Source organism: Suncus etruscus, chromosome 1 (assembly GCF_024139225.1).
Source record: "Suncus etruscus isolate mSunEtr1 chromosome 1, mSunEtr1.pri.cur, whole genome shotgun sequence".
Lineage (NCBI taxonomy): Eukaryota > Metazoa > Chordata > Mammalia > Eulipotyphla > Soricidae > Suncus > Suncus etruscus.
Window position 1 is genome coordinate 112,107,556 of NC_064848.1, and position 20,767 is coordinate 112,128,322.

At 41.3% G+C, this 20,767-nt stretch overlaps 1 protein-coding gene across 2 annotated transcripts in view; it reads right to left on the reverse strand.

Annotated features, from left to right (window-relative positions):
• Positions 1-20,767, reverse strand: part of SLC26A5 (solute carrier family 26 member 5) — a 43,187-nt gene that overhangs the window by 4,862 nt on the left and 17,558 nt on the right. The window contains exons 8-17 of one of the 2 annotated variants that reach the window (XM_049783237.1): positions 20,514-20,661; positions 18,706-18,819; positions 17,378-17,455; positions 16,620-16,715; positions 16,274-16,380; positions 13,573-13,642; positions 10,654-10,746; positions 8,497-8,604; positions 3,479-3,679; positions 885-939 (exon numbers count right to left, since the gene is read on the reverse strand). In XM_049783237.1, coding sequence (XP_049639194.1) covers positions 885-939; positions 3,479-3,679; positions 8,497-8,604; positions 10,654-10,746; positions 13,573-13,642; positions 16,274-16,380; positions 16,620-16,715; positions 17,378-17,455; positions 18,706-18,819; positions 20,514-20,661 — 1,070 coding nt within the window. The remainder of the gene's footprint in view (positions 1-884; positions 940-3,478; positions 3,680-8,496; positions 8,605-10,653; positions 10,747-13,572; positions 13,643-16,273; positions 16,381-16,619; positions 16,716-17,377; positions 17,456-18,705; positions 18,820-20,513; positions 20,662-20,767) is intronic. The other variant, XM_049783242.1, reaches the window with a different exon arrangement.

A 20,767-nucleotide genomic window follows, 5' to 3' on the forward strand; every position in this document is an offset into this window, starting at 1 on the left:
AAATCACTCCTTGCATGCTCAGGGGACCATATGGGATGCTGGAAACCAAACTCTAGTTGCCACGTGCAAGGCACACATCCTACCCACTGTACTATTGCTGAAGCTCCAGACCAAGGTTTTTATCTATCTCACATGGTCCCTTGAGCACTACCATAAATAATTTTTTTGGAGGGGTTTGGTTTTTGGGTCTCATCTAGCAGTACTCAGGAGTTAGTTACTCCTGGCTCTGCACTCAGAAATTGCTCCTGGCAGGCATGGGAGACCATATGGATGCCGGGATTTGAATCAACAGTCTATCCTGGATGGGCTGCATGCAAGGCAGATGCCTTACCTTTGTGTTATCTCTCTGGCCCCCATAAATAATTTCTGAGTGCAGAGCAAGAAGTAACCCCTGAGCACTGCCGGGATGACCCCAAATTCAAACCCAAACCAAACAAAATGGCCTACACAGGGTTCCAGTGCTATAGCACAGTGGTAGGGCGTTTGTCTAGTACACAGCCAACCCGAGTTTGATCCCCCATATCCCATGTAGTTCCTAGAACCTGCCAACTCTAGTTTTTAAGTCCCAGAGGACTTCTGGGTGTGGTCCAAAGACCAGAAAACAAAACAAAAAACAAACAAGAAAACAAAACAAAACAAAAGCCTACACAACCTTGAACAGTGATTATTAAATATTTAATAATCCTGAAAGAACTATTAAATCTTTTCCTGCAACTCCATTTCCTGAGTCTGCCATGAGTTATCCAGTGATATCTAGTTGTAGGGTGACTTCCAGAAGAATTTTTATTTTGCCAAAAAGTCAAAATAAGTTCAAATGCAATTATTATAATGTAGAAATGAAACCAAAATCTTTTAATTTTCCCCCTTTTGGGAAATGTACTTACGACTGCATCCTGCTAAATACACATAAATGCCGACATCTCCATATTCTTTTACAATCTGCAATAATATTAAAACAAAGATTATTTTTCTTATAAGCTTTGTGCGGTGCAAACGTATTTTCCTTTTTAATTTTTATTTAAAGAACCTTGATTTTCAAAGTCATTGCTAGTTGAGTTTTAGACATATAATATTTCGACATCAATCCCATCGCCAGTGTCAACTCACATCACCAGTGTGTTCCCATTCTCTGTCATCCCCTATTCCCAACCAACCTCCCTCATCTCCCACCTACCACCATGACATGCACAGTATAGAGTTCGGTGATTTCAGCTTGCATCTTAGATCTTGTGTTTACAGTGTTAAGTTTCTGCTTTAGATTCTCCCATATTATCAGTTTAATGGAAGCCCTGACCCCTGTTCTCCCATTACTTCTCTTACTCATCTTTATCTGTTTCTTCTTCCCTAGCTAAACATACTCCATGACATAACATAATTTAGTTCATTCACTTGAATTAGTTTACTTCAATGATTATATATTACAAGCTAATTAAAAGTAATTGCTTGGTATTATTTCCTTGCCCCACCCTGGTGGAATTGGTTCTGGGGAATAAAGAAAGGAGTGCTGGCTTTGGGGTTGGTAGAGAGAGCACTAGGCAGAGAGAGGCTATGAGGCAAAAAAAGCAGACTAACTCTAATTAAACTTTAACTCACTGGCCGCTACCCTGCTTCATCAGACCTATCCGCCTAAGGGGTTAGAAACAAGGTGCCTAGGGCACTCTCACCAGCTCATGGAATTTTTATTTGTATTTTACAAATGGCGCTGTAACAGTGGACCCAAAGACCTGAGAAGACCCCCAAATATGGTGAGTGCCTTGACCCTCTGGTGGCTAATTATTGGCCTTGAACTGGACTGAGAATGCAGAGTCCATCACCAGAACATTGATGCACACAGCACCTGTTCTGAACATGGCGGAGGCCCCTTTAGGTGGGACAGAAGCAGGCAGGCAAAGGGAGAGCTGAAGACTCTTAGTAGCCTCCCAGAGGCCAAAGCCCAGGGTCTTTCTTCTACCAAAGGTGCTTTGTTTGAGGACCTAGGACACCTATCTCCTAACAGAGATCCAATCAGAGCTCACTGATTGGGAAGAAACCCAAAAGAAATCTCCATTGGAAGGGAACCAGCATCAGGCAGATAAATAGGTTCCCCAAATCCAAATTCAGGCTCTGGAACTGAAGTCATCCCAGATGACTTCAACAGCCTAACATCAAAGGAGAAGGTGGAAATTGAGAATACAAGCCCATATGAAGCTCAACTGAGGAAAAGTTGTTTTTCAGAATCTCCTGCACCTGGGTTATTTAAAAAAAACAAAAAACAAAAAACAACAACTTTGTTTCAGGTTAATCTTTTGACCCTATTTGCATAGGTAACTATGTTGCGTTAAAAGTGTTTTATTTGTATGAATCTTTTTGTTTTGTTCTAAGCCGCACTACAAACAGAAAATTATGTATTTAACTTTAGTGGTTTAATATTAGTTTGCACACTTCCTGAAAAATGCATAATGTTAGAATTTTAAAAGTTCTCAGCTATCCTAGTGAATGTTTCCCAATTACTAGGACATTTTATTATGTATTATTATATAGCAACTTATTCTCAAATTACGCCTGCAAAAATGTTCTAATGTCTTAGACCACAGATGTAGATGGAAAAGGAACTTGGATACTATAGATCCTTCTTAGAAGTGTTCATTATAAGAATGTTTTAGCAAAATTATTTAGAAACTGTATATGTATCTGCAGAAATATACTTGTGATTTTATTGAAAGACATTTATGGAAAGAAACTTAGATGTTCTAGACTTGTATTACAGTGCTTGATGTAAGAATGTTTAAGAATTTTCAAATTAAGTGTATCTGTAAAAAGAAGGTTCTAATGTTTATGTTCAGATAAATCAATGAAAAAATTTGTAATTTGTATAAGATATGGAAAAGGCTGATTGTTTTGAGAATGATGTATACAATTTCAACTTTGATGCTTTGAGTTCTGATCTGGAGTTCCAGCCTCTGGCAGAGAAAAGTAGAAAAAAAGTTTTGTAACTTTTCTCATTTTTTGTTTTGTTTTGTTTAAAACAGAAACATAGAAATGTAGGTGAAACCTTCCTCCAACTTCTTTTTTCTCCTTTTCTTCTTTTGATATGTGAAAGCCCACCTGGATTACTAGACCTTCCCCTACCTGAGATTTGGGAGTTGGTTTGAATAAAAAAAGAAGTTTGGCTTTGGGCATGAGAGGCAGCACATGGCAGAAAAGGACCATGAAGCAAAAAGCAGGCTGTCTCCAATGAATCTCATCCTACCTGCCTGGTGTATTATTTCTCCACTGCTACCCTGGCTTCAACAGGCCCGTATGATTAAGGGGTTAGAAACACGGTTCCTGGGGCCATCTCACCCAACTCGTAGATATTTTTATATTTTTATTTTACACCCCAAATAAAAAGTGAAAAGAAAGATTATTATGAGTTGAGAAAGGATTCTAGTTGAACCCTGATTTTATTGAGGCAACACTGGACTGAAAAATTAAATTACTATTTTAAAATGATGCTCACCCCTGCCAGAGTTTTCACACCAACAGAATCAATGAAGTTGACTTGAGTGAAATCCAGAATGACAGTGTGAACATTATCCCCTGGAGGCATAAATCTCTGCAGCTCTTCAGGAAATGTGCTCTTGGTAACTATTGGGGGATATTTTACTTCTTCATCATCTTCTTCAGGTTTTGTTCCATCTTCTCCATCAACTTCTGCATCCTACAGAAAAAAATTATGCCAAAGGAGGACTCTAGAAACAACATACATTTTGGCTCTGAGGAAAATTTACTAGGAGACTCTCCAGCTACTGAATAAAATAAACAAATAATTTTTTTTCTCTTTTTTGGTTTTTGGCCACAGCTAGCCATGCACAGAGGTTACTCCTGGCTCTGCGCTCAGAAATCACCCCTGGCAGGCCCTGGGAACTACAAGGGATGCTGGGAATCAAACATGGGTCAGTTCTGGGTTGACTGTGCGCAAGGCAAACACCCTACCACCGTGCTAAAGCTCCAACAGAGATATAATTTCTTTTTTTTAATATAATTTTTATTGAGACCAATGTGAATTACTAATCTTTGACAGTTATATTTACAATATACAGTGACAGTGAATTAGGACAATTCCCACCTCCTGTGTTAACCTCCCTCCGCCACTGTTCCCAGCATGCATCCTATACCTCCACCCTTAGCTCCTTGGACTGATAGTGTAACAGGTCCCTTTTGTGTATAGCTTATTGTAGTTTGGGTCTCTTGATCTATTGTCCAACAGACAGATAATTTCTTTCTTTTTTTTCTTTCTTTTTTTTTTTTTTTTTTTTTGTGGTTTTTGGGTCACACCCGGCAGTGCTCAGGGGTTATTCCTGGCTCCAGGCTCAGAAATTGCTCCTGGCAGGCACGGGAGGACCATATATGGGACGCCGGGATTCGAACCGATGACCTCCTGCATGAGAGGCAAACGCCTTACCTCCATGCTATCTCTCCGGCCCGCTTTTTTTTCTTTCTTATTTGTAGTATTTGGGCCACTGGGATGAGAGAGACGAGAAAGAGATAGTGAAGGAGAGGGAGAGAGTGATGAGAGGGGGGGGAGAAGAAAGGAGTAAGAGGGAGAGAGAGGGAGGAAGAGGGAGGAGAGAGAGGAAAGAAGAGAGAGGAGGAGGAGAGGGAGAAGGAGGGAGAGGTAGGAAGAGGGAGAGAGAGAAAAGAGTGACAGGGAGAGGGAGAGAGACGGAGGAGAGAGGGAAGGAGAGGAGGAGGAGAGGGACAGGGAGGGAGAAAGAGGGAGAGAGAGAAAGGAATGACAGGGAGAGGGAGAGAGGGAGAGAGAGGGGGGAGAGAGAGGGAAGAAGAGAGAGGAGGAGGAGAGGGGCAGGGAGGGAGAAAGAGGGGGAGAGAGAAAGGAATGACAGGGAGAGGAAGAGAGGGAGAAAGGGAGGAAGAGAGAGAGGGAGGGAGGAAGAGAGGGAGGGAGAAAGAGAGAGGAAGAGAAGGATAGGGAGGAGGAGAGAGAGGGAGAGAAAGAGGGACAGGAAGAGAGGGAAAGGAGAGAGAGGAAGGAGAAAGGGAGGTAGAGAGGGAGAGGGAGTTTTTCCAGACCTGTTGATAATTTCTAATGACATATCTCAGCCTTACATTGTAACATAAAAGAAATGTGCAGGAGCCGGTGAGGTGGCGCTAGAGGTAAGGTGTCTGCCTTGCAAGCACTAGCCAAGGAAGGACCACGGTTTGATCCCCTGGCATCCCATATGGTCCCCCCAAGCCAGGGGCAATTTCTGAGCGCGTAGCCAGGAGTAATCCCTGAGCACCAAACGGGTGTGGCCCAAAAAACCAAAAAAAAAAAAGAAATGTGCATTTAATATACCATTTTAGTTTGGTTTGGGGACCACACCCAGTGGTGCCTAAGGCCTACTCCTGACTCTGTACTCAGGGATCACTTCTGGTGGACTCGGGGATTATAGAATGCTACAGACTGAACCTGGTTGTCCATGTCCAAAGCAAATTCCCAACTGCTGTACAATCACTCTGGCTCTTAATATCCCATTCTAGCTTGGTTTATTTTCTCCCTTCTTTATTTCCTGTGTGTGTTCAATGAAATCTATTCTTTGTCATCTTTCCATTTTCCCCTAATTTCTAAAATAATTCCATTTACTTCAGCATAATAGTCCATAAATTATTATAATCTTTAAGAGCAAAAACCAACCTCTAAGGCTTTATTTTTTACTATCAGTTAAATGAATCTACATCAAAGTATAAAATGATACATTTATTAAGAAATCCTGCAATTTTCTTTTCTTTTATAGGGGGGAGTCATCCTCAGGAATGCTCAGGGGTTAGTCATGGCACTACATTCAGGAATATTCCTGGCTGTGGACTATATGGGATTTGAGAAATCAAAGCCAGACTGGCATTGTTAAACGCAAAAGTCCTACTGGCTGTCCTATCACTCCAGCCCCATCTATTTTTCTTTTATTTCTTTTTTTGGGGGGGGGGCACACCTGGTGACGCTCAGAGGTTACTCTTGGCTATGTTGTCAGATATCGCTCCTGGCTTGGAGGACCATATGGGACGCTGGGGGATTGAACCACGATCTGTTCTAGGCTAGTGCTGGCAAGCAGACACCTGTGCCACCACTCCGGCCCCATATTTTTTTTGTTTGTTTGTTTTTGGGCCACACCCGTTTGACGCTCAGAAGTTACTCCTGGCTATGCGCTCAGAAATTGCCCCTGGCTTGGGGGACCATATGGGACGCGAGGGGATTGAACCGCTGTCCGTCCTATGGTAGCGCTTGCAAGGCAGACACCTTACCTCTAGCGCCACCTTCCCAGCCACTATATTTTTATTTTCTAAAAGTATTATTCCTTGCCTCTATCATCACTTATTATCATAAACATTTCTATAAATGATCATATCATATGCCTTACTATATGAAGGGAAATTAGTTTATTTTTAAGATTTTTTTTTTTTTTGTGGTTTTTGGGTCACACCCGGCAGTGCTCAGGGATTATTCCTGGCTCCAGGCTCAGAAATTGTTCCTGGCAGGCACGGGGGACCATATGGGACGCCGGGATTCGAACCGATGACCTCCTGCATGAAAGGCAAACGCCTTACCTCCATGCTATCTCTCCGGCCCATTTTTAAGATTTTCTATCTCACAATAAACACCTGTGAATAGCTAGAGCAACCCTTGGGAAAAGGAATCACTTTCCCCAACTTTATTTAAATTTTATTTCAAAGCTGTAGTGATTAAAACAGCATGGTATTGGAATAAAGACAGACCCTCAGATCAGTGGAATGACTTGAGAATTCAGAGAATGTTTCCAAGACATACAATCAATTACTCTTTGATAAAGGGGATAGAAATGCAAAATGGAGCAAGGAAAGCCTCTTCAATAAGTGGTGTTAGGACAACTGGTCAGCCACTTGCAAAAAAGTAAACTCAGACTTCCATCTAACACCATGCACAAAGGTCAAATGCAAATAGAGTAAAGACCTTGATATCAGACCCGAATCCTAAGGTATATAGATGAACACTTAGGTAAAACACTCCATGACATTGAGACTAAAGGCATCTTCAAGGAGGAAACAGTACTCTCAAAACAGATGGAAGCAGAGATAAACAGATGGGACTATATTAAGCTTCTGCACCTGAAAGAAAATAGTGCCTAGGGATATAAAAGCCACCCACAGAATGGGAGAAACTATTCACCCAATACCCATCAGACAAGGGGCTAAGATCTAAGATATACAAGTTACTGATAGAATTTAATAAGAAAAAAAAAATCTAACCCCATAAAAATGGGGAGAAGAAATGAACAATTTCTCAAAGAAGAAATACAAATGGCCAAAAAGCACATGAAAAAATGCTTCACATCACTAATCATCAGGGAGATGCAAATCAAAACAACAATGAGGTACTATCTCATGCCACAGAGACTGGCACATATCACAAAGAACAAGAGCAATCAGTGCTGGTGGGATGTGGAGAGAAAGGAACTCTCATTCACTGCTGGTGGGAATGCCGTCTACTCCAACCTTTATGGAAAACACTATGGAGATTCCTCAAAAAACTGGAAATTAAGCTCCTATATGATCCAGCTATATCACTCCTAGGGATATACCTTAGGAACACAACAACGCAATACAAAAAAATGGCTTCTTACACCTATATTCATTGCAGCACTATTTACAATAGCCAGATTCTGGAAACATCCAAGATGCCCTTCAACAGATGAATGGCTAAAGAAACTGTGGTACTGGGGCTGGCAAGATAGCATGGAGGTAAGGTGTTTGCCTTCCATGCAAAAGGACAGTGGTTCAAATCCCGGCATCCCATATAGTCTCCTTTGCCTGCCAGGGCGATTTCTGAGTGTAAAGCCAGGAGTAACCCCTGAGTGCTGCCAGGTGTGACCCAAAAACCAAAAAAAAAAAAAAAAAAAAAAAAAGAAAAAAGAAAAGAAAAGAAACTGTGGCACATATACATAGTGGAATATTATGCAGCTGTCAGAAGAGATGAAGTCATGAAATTTTCTTATGCATGGATGGACATGGAAACTGTTGTGCTGAGTGAAATAAACAAGAGGGAGAGAGACACACACAAAATAGTCTCACTCATCTATGGGTTTTAAGACAAATAAAATATTACTGTGATAATGCCTAGAGACAATAGAGAGGTCCGGAAGGACTAGCACACAATATGAAGATCACCTCAAAGAGTGGTGAGTGCAGTTAGAGAAATAACTACACTAACAACTACCACGACGATATCAATAAGTGAGAGAAGTAGAATGCCTGTCTTGAATATCAGCAGGGAGTGGGGGAGAAGGAAGATGGGGTGCATTGATGGTGGGAATGTTGCACTGGTGATTGGGGGTGTATGACTGACCCAACTACAATCATGTTTGTAATCACGATGTTTAAATAAAGATATTATTAATAAAAATATTTTTTTATCTCAAGAAACAGAACTGGTTAAAATATCAGTCCTAAGTAAGTGGTTATAGTGAGGAGAAGAAGGAAAATCACAGTGAAGAAAATACTCACCACTTTGACCACAGTTGCATTGACCATATTTGCATCACCGACTTCCTTAGCATACTTCTTCATGGCCTTTCTTCTTGCTCCCATTATGAGTGCTGGGTTCACTCCAGTCTTTAAAGAAAAGCAATACAAGCAAATAATTTATTGTTACCCAGGTACCTATTAAAATACAAATGGATGGACAAATATCCCCCCCATCTTCTATGTCAAGATATAATCCAACCCCTGCTTTTCCTTTATTAAGATATTTTCAAAAAATCATCTAAACAACTTGAGGGATATTGTTAAGTTTGGTCTTTATTCAAGTAGTTTTGTTTTTATTTGATGTTTTTGTAACCCAGCAACAGGACTTACTCCTGGTGATTCTCAGGGGACCATATGGATGCTGGGGATTGAACCTGGGTTGGGTACATGGAAGGAAAGCACCCTACCTCCTATATTATCTTTCCAGCCCCAAGAAATGTTTTTATCTTTTTTTAAATTGTTATGGATATTACTCCAGATGATACTTGAGTATACTGTGTTTCTGAGAATTGAACTCTGGGCCTCTACATGTCAGACATGTGCACTATCACTTGAATCACATTTCCAGTAAAAGAGGATTTGGGGAGAGGGTCTCCCAAGTGGTGCTTGGGAAATCTGAGTGCCCCATCAGCAATTCTTAATTATTTGGACCAAAGGCTCATTATGTTGTCTGAATATGAAGTGGGGGTACTGAAGATAACCAGGCTTTCCTCGTGCTCAGAGTCCTCCAAGTCTTCACCTAATGATGTTTGGAGGACCAGGGCATATAGGAGATTGAATACTGGCCACTGTATTCTCATCTGTCCCATCCAGTCAAAGAAGATGCTTACAGTGTTATTTTTAGGGTTAGCTACATGATTATCTTTTTCTATTTCTTATATTCATATTTGATTTCCTTACTTTTGCATTATTATATTTGGATTGATTAGGACTGTTTTTAACTTTCTTTCCTTTTTGTAACAACCCTTCACCCATCTAATAAGTTTGACCTTCTATTCTCATGCCATTTCTCCTTATTTATTCATTTTTTAAATATCTTTATTTAGACACCTTGATTACAAGCATGATTGTGGTTGGGTTTCAGTCATGTAAAGAACACCCCCCTTCACCAGTACAACATTCCTATCACCAATGTCCCAAATCTCCCTCCTCCCACCCCATCCCCGCCTGTACTCTAGACAGGCTTTCTACTTCTCTCATTCATTCACATTGTTATGATAGTTCTCAAAGTAGTTATTTCTCTAACTGCACTCATCACTCTTTGTGGTGAGCTTCATGTAGTGAGCTGGAAATTCCAGACCTCCTCTCTTTAGTCTCTGAAAATATTGCAAGAATGTCTTTCATATTTCTTAAAACCCGTAGAAAAGTGAGACTATTCTGCATCTATCTCTCATTTATTCATTTTTTATCTGTGGGCCCCTTGAAATGTTCTGGGGTCCCACAGGAGAGCAGGACAATATAACTCTAGAGTCTAAAATCTTTGAATTAGGAGGTGAAAATCAAAATAATGTGGGGTTGATTTCTAATCATGTTGTTAGGAGCACGCATGACTCCAAGAGTCAAAATTAAATGTTTGGGAAGGGCACACCCCACTATGCTCAGGTGTATTTCCTGTCTCTGTGCTCAAGAAATCACTCCTGCCAGGCTCTAGGACCATATCAGAGGCTGGGAATCAAATCCTGATTGACTGTGTACAAGGTAAAAGCCCTATTTACTGTACTATTACTCAGGCCCCTAATTAAAGTTATTTTTTACTTTATTTTCTTAAAATGTATTTGAAAAAGTAATATTTTCAGACTTTGAAGGACAACAAAGACAGTGGCAGGACTTCCTGCTATCCACTGACTGAATACTTGGAACAGCAAACATTTTAGTGATGATTCTCATGCCCAAGTCCACCAATCGTCTCCATCCTCAGAAATAAGCACTTGAGGTGCCAGAGTAAAAGCAAAGTAGTAGGGCATTTGTCTTACATGCTGCTGATCCAGGACAGGCCTAGGTTTGATCCCTGTCATTCTATATGGCCCCCCAAGCCAGAAATGATTTCTGAGTGCATAGCCAGGAGTAACCCGGAGTGTCACCGGGTGTGCCCAGACTCCCCAAAAAGAAATAAGCACTTGAGAGCCTATTACTTACCTTTCTTTTTAGGGCATTGCTATACAAATCACTATTTGCATAATAAATCGGGGCATTTATTTGAAATATTTTTATCCCAGGAATTTCTTTTACCTAAGGAAAAAAACAGAGGAAATTTAACACACATTTCAAAAGCAACTATTTCAGAAACCACACTGTAAATGCCTCTCTCCAACTAGAAAATGAATACAAGCTCCATCTTAAAATATTTACTAAAATAATGTCACCTTCCTACTTTTTCATATTCTGGTGGAAGAAGTACTGAGAAGAAACAGTCATTAAGAATTTGAGAGACAATATAGTAGGTAAAGATATCTTTCATATGACCGAATATGGTTCAAATCCTGGCACCTCATTTAGCTCCATGAGATCTGCCTGCCAGCACTGATCCCTGACCACAGAGCCAGGAAAATAACTTCAGTATAGCTGGATGTGGCCACAACATACAAACAAGAAAAAGGAAAACAAAACAAGAGCAAATAGACAAAACCCATTTAAAATGATTTTGTAAAAGTTTTCCAGATTTGGGGGCCAGAGCACTAATAGGTAGGCAGGTAGGGCGCCTTACATGTAGCTGGCCTGGGTTTGATCCTTGGGACCTTTGTTTGTTTGTTTGGTTTTGGTTTTTTGGGGGCCACACCCAGCGGTGCTCAGGGGTCACTCCTAGCTCCTCACTCAGAAATCACTTCTGGCTCAGAGAACCATATGGGATGCTGGGGTTTGAACTCGCGTCCATTCTGGATCAGCCACGTGCAAGGCAAATGCCCTACCACTGTGCTACCACTCCGACCCCTAACTAGGTAGGATTCCTGAGTGCAGAGCAAGAAGTAAACCCTAGCTCTACTGGGTATGGCCTCAATCCCATTTTCACCCCCTTACAAAAATAATTTCAGAATATATATCTGAAAACATTTACAATTAATCATATTGACTTAAATGGCCCAGCTTCGTGACTGATTCTGAGAGGCCTTGGCAGCTGAGTTATTCCAGGTAGGACTGACTGCTGTGGGTTCAGATCTCTGGAGCCATCACAGGATGGAAGCATATGGACTACCCTGCCCTGCCAAAGGCTCAGCACTCCACCCACATGCATCCAGCTCCTTGCTCCTTCTGTCACCAGAAAATCAATCATCCCAGCTGGTCATTCCAGCTCTAAAGTTCTTGAAGCCGGTGGCTACATATGTGGCCACGTGACTTGTCCAAACTTCAAAGAGCTGACAGTTCAGTAAAAGCACAGAAAATTAAGTAGGAAAGTTCAGAGTGACAGTACAGGGGTAGTGAGCTTCCCTTCAAAAAACTAATCTGGTTGATCCCTGACATCCCAGATAGTCCCTGAACACCATTATACATATATATATATATATATATATACACACACACACACACACACACACAGGAGTGATTGCTTAGTGCAGAGCCTGGCATAACCCCTGAGCATCTCTGGGTTTGGCCCAAAAATCAAAACCAAGATAAACAAAAATCAGATGGGAAAGTTGTGTAGAAGACCACTAAGCTTAATGAAACTAATAATACAGAATGTTCAACTAGTACCTAAAAGCTCAGTAAATCCTGTGACCTTATTATTATAGGGGCCAGAGAGATAGCATGGAGGTAGGGCATTTGCCTTGCATGCAGAAGGATGGTGGTTCGAATCCTGGCATCTCATATGGTCCCCCAAGCCTGCCAGGAGTGATTTCTGAGTGTAGTGCCAGGAGTAACCCCTAAGTGCTTCCAGGTGTGACCAAAAACCAAAGAAAAAATAATAACACTATTATAAAAAATATGTTATATGGGGGGCCAGAGTGGTAGCACAGCAGTAGGTTATTTGCTTTGCATGCAGCTGACCCTGAACCTGGGTTCAATTCCTGACATTCCATATGGTCCCCCAAACCTGCTAGGAGCGATTTCTGAGCGCAGAGCAAGGAGTAACCCTTGAGCGCTGCCAGGTATGGCCCCAAAATAAAAAAGTAAATAAAAAAGAAAGAAATACATTGTAATAAGTAAAATGATGAAAACTATTTTGTGCTTTCTCAGGGAGTAGGCTTCTGAGAATGAGCAGAAAACTGGGGACATTGGTGGGATTCGTGTTGGAAAATTGAATATCTGAAAATAACTGTATTATGAACAACTTTGTAAATCACTGTTTAAGTAAAGTTTCATACCACAAAAGAAAAATAAACCTTAGTTTAAATGAATCAGGGAAAAATCTGTAGCCTATTTTCTACTTATGCCATTTTTTAGGGGTTACCTCCAACAAAGCTGGGAAGGGGATCTCAAGGCCACTAACAGTGAGTCTCAGCTCTGTGCTGCTGGCCTGACAGTTTTGTGTTTGTTTGTTTGTTTTTGAGCCACATCCAGTGGAGTACAGAGATTATAACTAGCAGGAATTACTCCTGAAGGGTTCAGGGGTCCATATGGGTTGCTGGGGATCAAAACTACCTGCAAGGCAAACATCTACCTGCTGCACTGGCCATACGGCCTGACAGTTTGGAGCTGTGGTACACTAAGCTAACCCAAATGAGTTCAGGGCCACTCTGTAGTGCCAGTCAGTCATGGATGGATGGATGGAGTTCCTACATGATTGGCATGTGGTCTACCATTTGTGCTATAACCCCAATCTATTTCCATGGTTAAACTCTGTCTTTTATTATATGCATAAATTCATTAGAGTAAAATCAGGCTTCTTTTCAGTTTTAGAATTTTGTATGCTTATCTTTAAATTCTGGCAATAAACATATTTCTCCCTATTAATAAGTACTAGAAAGTTGATTAATTAATGGATATATACCATATATGAATTACCAAACTAAATCCAGAGAGAAATTAAAATTTGAGCTCTTTACTTTCTATACTACCCTTCAATCCCACCAGGTAAAAATAATGGTCACATTATACACTTAAAACACAAAAAGGTCCTACCTCCTCATAGGCATCAATATCAATGTACACGTCAGTATCTGGAAGCTGTCCAAGAACTTTGTAGCTGGGACTAAAGCCAGAGAAAGTGTGTTACAATTCCTGTGGGTTGGTGCAGGGCAGGTGACTGAAACATGGCCCTTTATACATCCACAACTCAGGTCTGGAATTGCTGTGAATTCAGGAGGACTCTGCATGTGCACATTTCCAGGGCCATTCAACCCTACCAAACTGCCCATAATTCATACAACACACACAATCCCAATTACCCTTATATTCACAAAACACATATACCATACATGCCAAAACACACAACCACCACCAAAAAAATCTGGTCAAAAATCAAGAATTGAAAAATAGAGGGTGGAGTAGTAGAACAGCGAGTAGGGCATTTGCCTTGCACATGGCTGACCCAAGTTCAAACTCCAGCACCCAATACGATCCCCCCAAACCTGCCAAAGTGATCCCCTAAGTGTGTATTCAGGAGTAACCCTGGGCACTGATAGGTATGGTCCCAGAACCAAAACTCCAAAATAAAGCCACCAAGACAAACTAAAACAAACTGCAGAAGTCAAAGTCCTGTCACCCAGAACTCGATTCTTATGTCCCCCAGTAGAACTGTCATCCTGTCAGATTTTAAAACCAGAGAGACTTTTTCCTTTGTGTTTCAATGAACCACCTCTGACTCACGAAGGCCAATAGTATCAGATGGGGCAGGGGACAAATCTTAAACTAGCACTGAAGTTTTCCTCTTTAATTTGAACATTTTTTGCTTAAACAAATTCTTATCCTTTTTGTGGGGCATTCCTGGTAGTGTCCAAGGACTACTTATGACTGGGAACTCAGGGGTCACTCCTTTATATGCTCCAGGGATCATGTAGTGCCAGAGGCAAACCTAGGCTTCTTGCATACCAAGCCTGTGCTCAATCTATTGAGCTCTTCCCACCCTCATTCCACTCTTTGTAAAGGACAGTCTTTTCCAAATTAGAATTGCAATGATGACAGGTTTGACTTCTTTCTTTTCTTTTTCTTCCTTCCTTCCTTCCTTCCTTCCTTCCTTCCTTCCTTCCTTCCTTCCTTCCTTCCTTCCTTCCTTCCTTCCTTCCTTCCTTCCTTCCTTCCTTCTTTCTTTCTTTCTTTCTTTCTTTCTTTCTTTCTTTCTTTCTTTCTTTCTTTCTTTCTTTCTTTCTTTCTTTCTTTCTTTCTTTCTTTCTTTCTTTTTGAGGGGGAGAGGAAGGCTTCATACTTGGCTCTATACTCAGAGCTTACTCCTGGCTTTGTGCTCAAAAATCACTTCTGGTGGTGCTTATGAACCATTCACTGTGCTGGGGGATCCAACTGGTGTCAGCTGCATGCAAGGCAAGTGCTTAACTCCTGTACTACCTCTGGCCACTGCAGTATATTTTTAAAGATTCTATTGTAATTTCTCCAGTGGACTCAGTGTTCTACTAAAGGAAAAAGATGGCAGACAATAAATGAAGACCAGCACATGATAATGTGTAGTGGGAGTTTTCTCTATGATATCAAAACTCATGTCAAAATTAGGCACCATAGGAAATTGGAAGCTCCCATGGTTCATTCAGAAAAAGAATAAGTTGGGCCAGAGTGATAGCACAGCAGTAGGGCTTTTGTCTTGCAAGAGGCTGACCCAGGATGGAGCTGGGTTCTATCCTCGGCACCCCATATGGTACCCCAGCCTGCCAGAAGTGATTTCTGAGCACTGCCGGATGTGGCCCAACAGAAAAAAAAAATAAGTCTGTATACACTGTTGGGCCCCAAATGTCAGAAATAATTACTGTAAGTAAACTTTTATTTTAAAAAGACTTACTGACAAAAGTATTAACATAGCATAGCAGAGCATCTGGCAAGATTGCATGGAAGTTTTAATCAGTCAACTTGTTTATTAGTCAACCAGGACCATCTAGGTTTCTTTCATGTTGGCTAGAAATACTGAAGCTTCCATTTTAAACAAAACTACCATTACATTATTATTATTATTATTATTATTATTATTATTTTCTCTTTTTTTTTTGGCTTTTGGGAAACACTCAGTAATTCTCAGGGATTATTCCTGGCTCTGCACCCAGGAATTACTCCTGGCTAGCTCAGGGGACTGTATGGATTGCCAGGGCTTGAATTCATGTCAGCTATATTTGCAAGGCAAACATTTTACCCACTGTACTATCATGCCAGCCCCACTACCACCATATTTAAAGTTCACACTGAGGAACCAGAGAAATAGCACAGCGGTAGGGCATTTGCCTTGCACGTGGCAGACCGGACAGACCTGGGTTTGATTCCCGGCATCCCATAGGGTCCCCCGAGCCAGGAATTATTTCTGAGCACAGAGCCAGGAGTAACCCCTGAGTGCTGCTTGTGTGGCCCCCCCAAATAAAACAAACAAACAAATGAACAAAAAAAAAACCGAACCAAAACAAACAAAAAAACCCTCTATAAAGTTTACACTGAGAGGTAGAGATGGCTCAAGAGGTTAGTGCATGGTGTTTTGCATGTGGAAGACCTGGGTTTGGTACCTGTCACCACAAATTCCCCTAACACTATCAACAGTGATTGTTTAGATATGAGCTTGAAGTAGCCCTCAAGCACTGCTAAGTGTGACCCAAATTTTCCTTCTCCCCAAGTAAATAAATAAAACCCATATGGAAGAATGCTGAGCCATGTCCATCCTAATCTGAGCACTCACCTTTGTGTCCTGTAAATCACAGTCATCAGTGCAATGATCACAGCAGTAATCAAGCCATAATCCAATCCCAGGAACAAGGAGGACACAAAAGTGGTGAGCCAAATGGTCTAAAGAAAAGACAGAGTTTTGGGCTGTGTTCTGTTAAAAATCACTGATAGGTCACACACACACACACACACACACACACACACACACACACACACACACACACACACACAAAACCCTAACTTTACCTGGTGTAGCTTGATACTTCATATAACAACTAACTGCATAAACTTCTTTCTCAACATGATCCAAGTGTTGTCCTGACACAATCACCTACCAAGCACCCACCGTTGCCACTTACCAGCTCTATCTTGCTGGTTCTCCAGAAGAAGGGGAGGTCTGAGAACTGCATGAACATTCCTTTCAGGTTGACGATCACAATGGCCGACAGCACAGCCTGAAACACACATACCCATCCGTGGTTCTCTGTGTGGGGCCCAAGAGCCCTTTGTGCTGGTTCCTCACTGTCCTGCGATTGCCCTCCCCACCTCTTTGCCCCACTCACTATGTGGCAGTGATGATATGTTTGAAGCCAGGAACACCTGGATTTTCAGGACTTGATTAGCTAAAATGGGTCTTGGAAAACCAGACTCATCCTAGTAGCAAACCTGCATGGTGGCCAAGAGGTTCAGAATTAAACTTTGTATTCAAGGAATTATTTCACACAGGGTAATGTGACTCAGTGTTAAGAGTTTTTTTTTTCTCTCTATCTTGCTCCCAATTAATGCTCAATAAAATATACCACTGAACAAATGTCTGAAGTTGTTGGATCATCTCAGACTTGTAATGGAAGCTCAGAGGAGCTCAAAGGAAGGACTTGGAACTTAGTTGGTTCAAATCCCTGCATTGCAGAGGAAGAAAGTAACCCAGCAAAGTGATGACAGTGTTTCTATTTGAGGGACTCCAAGGAGCTGCAGCAGGATACAGGGCCTACCCTTAACCCTTTCTCATACCATCCTTCTAGGGTCACAGAAACTCCCCAGGAAACAACCAAATTATATATAAATAAATAAAATCTCTGCAGATGGAACAACTTTACAGCATATCCAAGCTACATACCTGAGGTAATGACTCAAAAAGGAATCCAGTGGCTAATATGACCAGCAGGATCATTAACGAAGCCAAACACCCTGCAAGCTGAATGAGAAAAAAAACATATGGAAGGAACATAGAGGATATCAGTAAGAAGCAGGCTATGGGCTCTATCAGGTTTCTGATAAGAGCCATAAGAAGAGCAAGAAAATTAAGGATCCTGAGACTCATTCAAACTTTGACGCCTATCTCTAACTTCTTCTATATTTTTTGGGGGGGGAGATGGGCACACCTGGTGATGCTCAGGGGCTACTTCTGGCTCTGTACTCAGGAATTACTCCTGTGTGACTCAGGGGACCATATGGGATGTCACAAACTGAACCTCACCTGCTGTACTATTTCTCTGACCCTTTTGTTTAGTTTCTTTTTGTTTCTTCATTTATTTGATTTTGGGCCACAACCAGTTGTGCTCAAGGGTTGCTCCTGGTTTAGCACTCAGGAATCATTTCTGGTGGGCTCGGGGGACCATGGGGTACAGGAATCGAATGTGGGCAATGCAAATGCCCTATCTGCTGTGCTATTGCTCCAGCCCTGACCTTATTTAGTTTTTGTTATGAGCAATATTTTTTTTGTTTGTTTGTTTTGGGGTCACACCCAATAGTGCTCAGGGGTTACTTCTGGGTCTGTGCCCAGAAGTCAGTCCTGGCAGGCTTGAGGGACCATATGAAATGCCAGAGATCGAACCTCGGTCAGCCATGTGCAAAGCCAATGCTCTTTTCACTGTGTTGTCACAATATTTTCCTTTAAATAAAGTGGAAATGTTTACCCTAATTGAAACTTCCTGCCACAGTGGGGAAAAGAGGTGGCTGAGACTGACAGAGCCACAGAGACCAGAGAGTTCTGATGAGACACCAAAGCCCAGTATGATGATATAGGGCATAGGGCTACATTAATCAAATAATTAAGATGAAACATAAAATTAAATATATTTAAGATTAAAAATTCAGATCTTGGTGGCACTAGACACAGTTCAAGAGCTTGAGAGTCACAGATTGCCCTTGACAACTATATTGGGTGATACAACTATTGAATAGTTTCATAATTGCAGAAAGTGCTATTGGATAGGCTCACCAGGCTGTCTACATTCACTCCCAGAATTTCATAACATCTATTGCTTGAATTTGGTGGCTTATTAGTGGCAGGAAATATTTTATAATTTTTTGATGAAATTAGAGAATCTTATAGGATGTTTTTAGGTTAAGCATTTTTTTATTTGTTCATTGTTTGTTTTCTCCCCCAACCCAGGTCCAGAAAAAAACCAGAGAATGAGTCCTTTAGGTCTGTGGTGTACTCACCTGCGTTTTCCCTCCAGTTCCTTCTTGAACAAGGCTTCTTGACAAGGAGCATGAAATTGAAAATGTCTGGAATAGGGAGCCAATAGAATTGCATAGTCCCAGGGCAATGAGTTCCTTTTCCATTGGGGAAATAAAATAAAAAAGAGATTAAGTTGTTCTTCAGGAAGAAAAGCATAATGGCTCGTTTAACACACATTTTCAGCAGTGTAAGCTGTCTTTTTTCAGATATAACATTTTCTGTTTAGTAAGAATTTGAAATAGGAATAATTGCAGAATTTATGGTGGAAAAATACCTAAGTTTTATTGTACTAAACATAAATGCTGTACTCATCACCTAAACCTCTCCTTCCCAAACACACTCTACAGAAACAATGCTTTTATTTTGGGGGGGTGGGCTTTTTGTTTTGGAACACACCTGATAATGTCTGATTACTCCTGGATCTGCATCAGGAATTATTCCTGAGTGCTTGGGGGACCATATGGGATGCCAGGAATCAAATTTTAGTTAGCCATGTGAAAGAGACAAATGCCCTTGTGCTGTACTATTGTTCTGGTTCCCAGAAACAATAAAAAAGCTGCAGCAAGAGGGGAAAATTGTTTTTGCAGGGGTGGGAAGTACACTCAGGGGCTTCTCCTCACTCTGGGTTCATAAATCATTGTCAGCAGTGCTGGGAATATAACTAGGGTCAACTTCATGCAAGGCAAGTGCCTTGCTCCTTGCACTATCTCTAAAGCCCTGAAAATATTTTGATTGAAAGGAAAGACATTGCTGAATAGAATTGTTGTCATATTTTAAACACTTTGCCCATCAACATGGACATGAGGGTGTCTGCCTGGGACAATGAAGGAGTCCTATTCAGTGAGCTTTGTCTGAGTAGCTTCACATCCTCAGACCTCCTATTTGACCCATAAGCCCAGTAGGCTCAAAATCATCAGGTGGAGGCCTGGCAGCCAGAGTATCACTTGAGAGGTTGCCCTCAAAAACAGTTCCTTGAAAAAGAACGTGGGGCTGGAGCAATAGCAGAGCAGGTAGGGCACTTGCCTTGCACGTAGCCCACCCAGTTCAATCTCCAGTATCCCATATGGTTCCCCAAGCCTGGCAGGAGTGATTCCAGAGCACAGAGGTGAGGTAACCGCTGAGCACAGACATGTGTGCACCCCCCAAAAAAGAATACAATCTGTTAAAGTAAGCATGTCACATCAATATTTTTGCCAATGGGTATTCACATTAAATACCTTATCCATAGTTAATCTCTAATAGAAGGCGGCAAAGAAAATACTGCAAGCTTGATGAAGTATATTGTCAAAAGTAAGTAAATGAAGGAAAAGTCTCTGAGGGAGTCAAGTGGTTCTAGGAAAAAAATTTTTGGGCTTTCAAAGTGAGGATAACTTTTCTAATTTGACAAGGTTATCAATTTGTCTAGGTTGACAATCTAGGTTGTCAATTTTGTCTAGGTTGACAATTTGTCAGACTCAGATAGGACATTTCATCTCTTTAGCAAGACTCCTTCCCATGAGGCAAAGAAGGACTTTAGTGCATGCCAAAGCAATAATACAGCAGGATGGGTGCTTGCCTTATACAGGTGAACCAGGGCTCAATCCACAAGATCATATGTGATCCTCCAAACCCTACTAGGAGTGATCCCTGAGTGCACAGCCAGGAGTGAGCCCTGAGCTCTGTTGGGAGTGGCAAAAACAAAAACAAAATAAAAAATCAATCATAAGAGAACAACTCTGGAGCTCAGGACCCTGATGACCCCATGCACATAGATTATACACACAAAACTGCAGAAACTGATGGTTAGTACCTGGTTGCCATCGACCTGGTAGCCATGTTTATTGGCCAAGGTCTTGGCCATGGAAATGGTCACTGAAAATCCAACGATGGCTATGGCAATGGCATCCACATACACAAGGTGGAAGAGACTGGTGTCTGGATTGGCTGGAGGCAGTAATCTGAAAGATCAAATTTACTTTACTCTGAGTGATCACTATGGATTAGACACACAACTGGATGGACATTAACTGCAGATAAGAGATAAACTCTTAGACACTTGTTGTT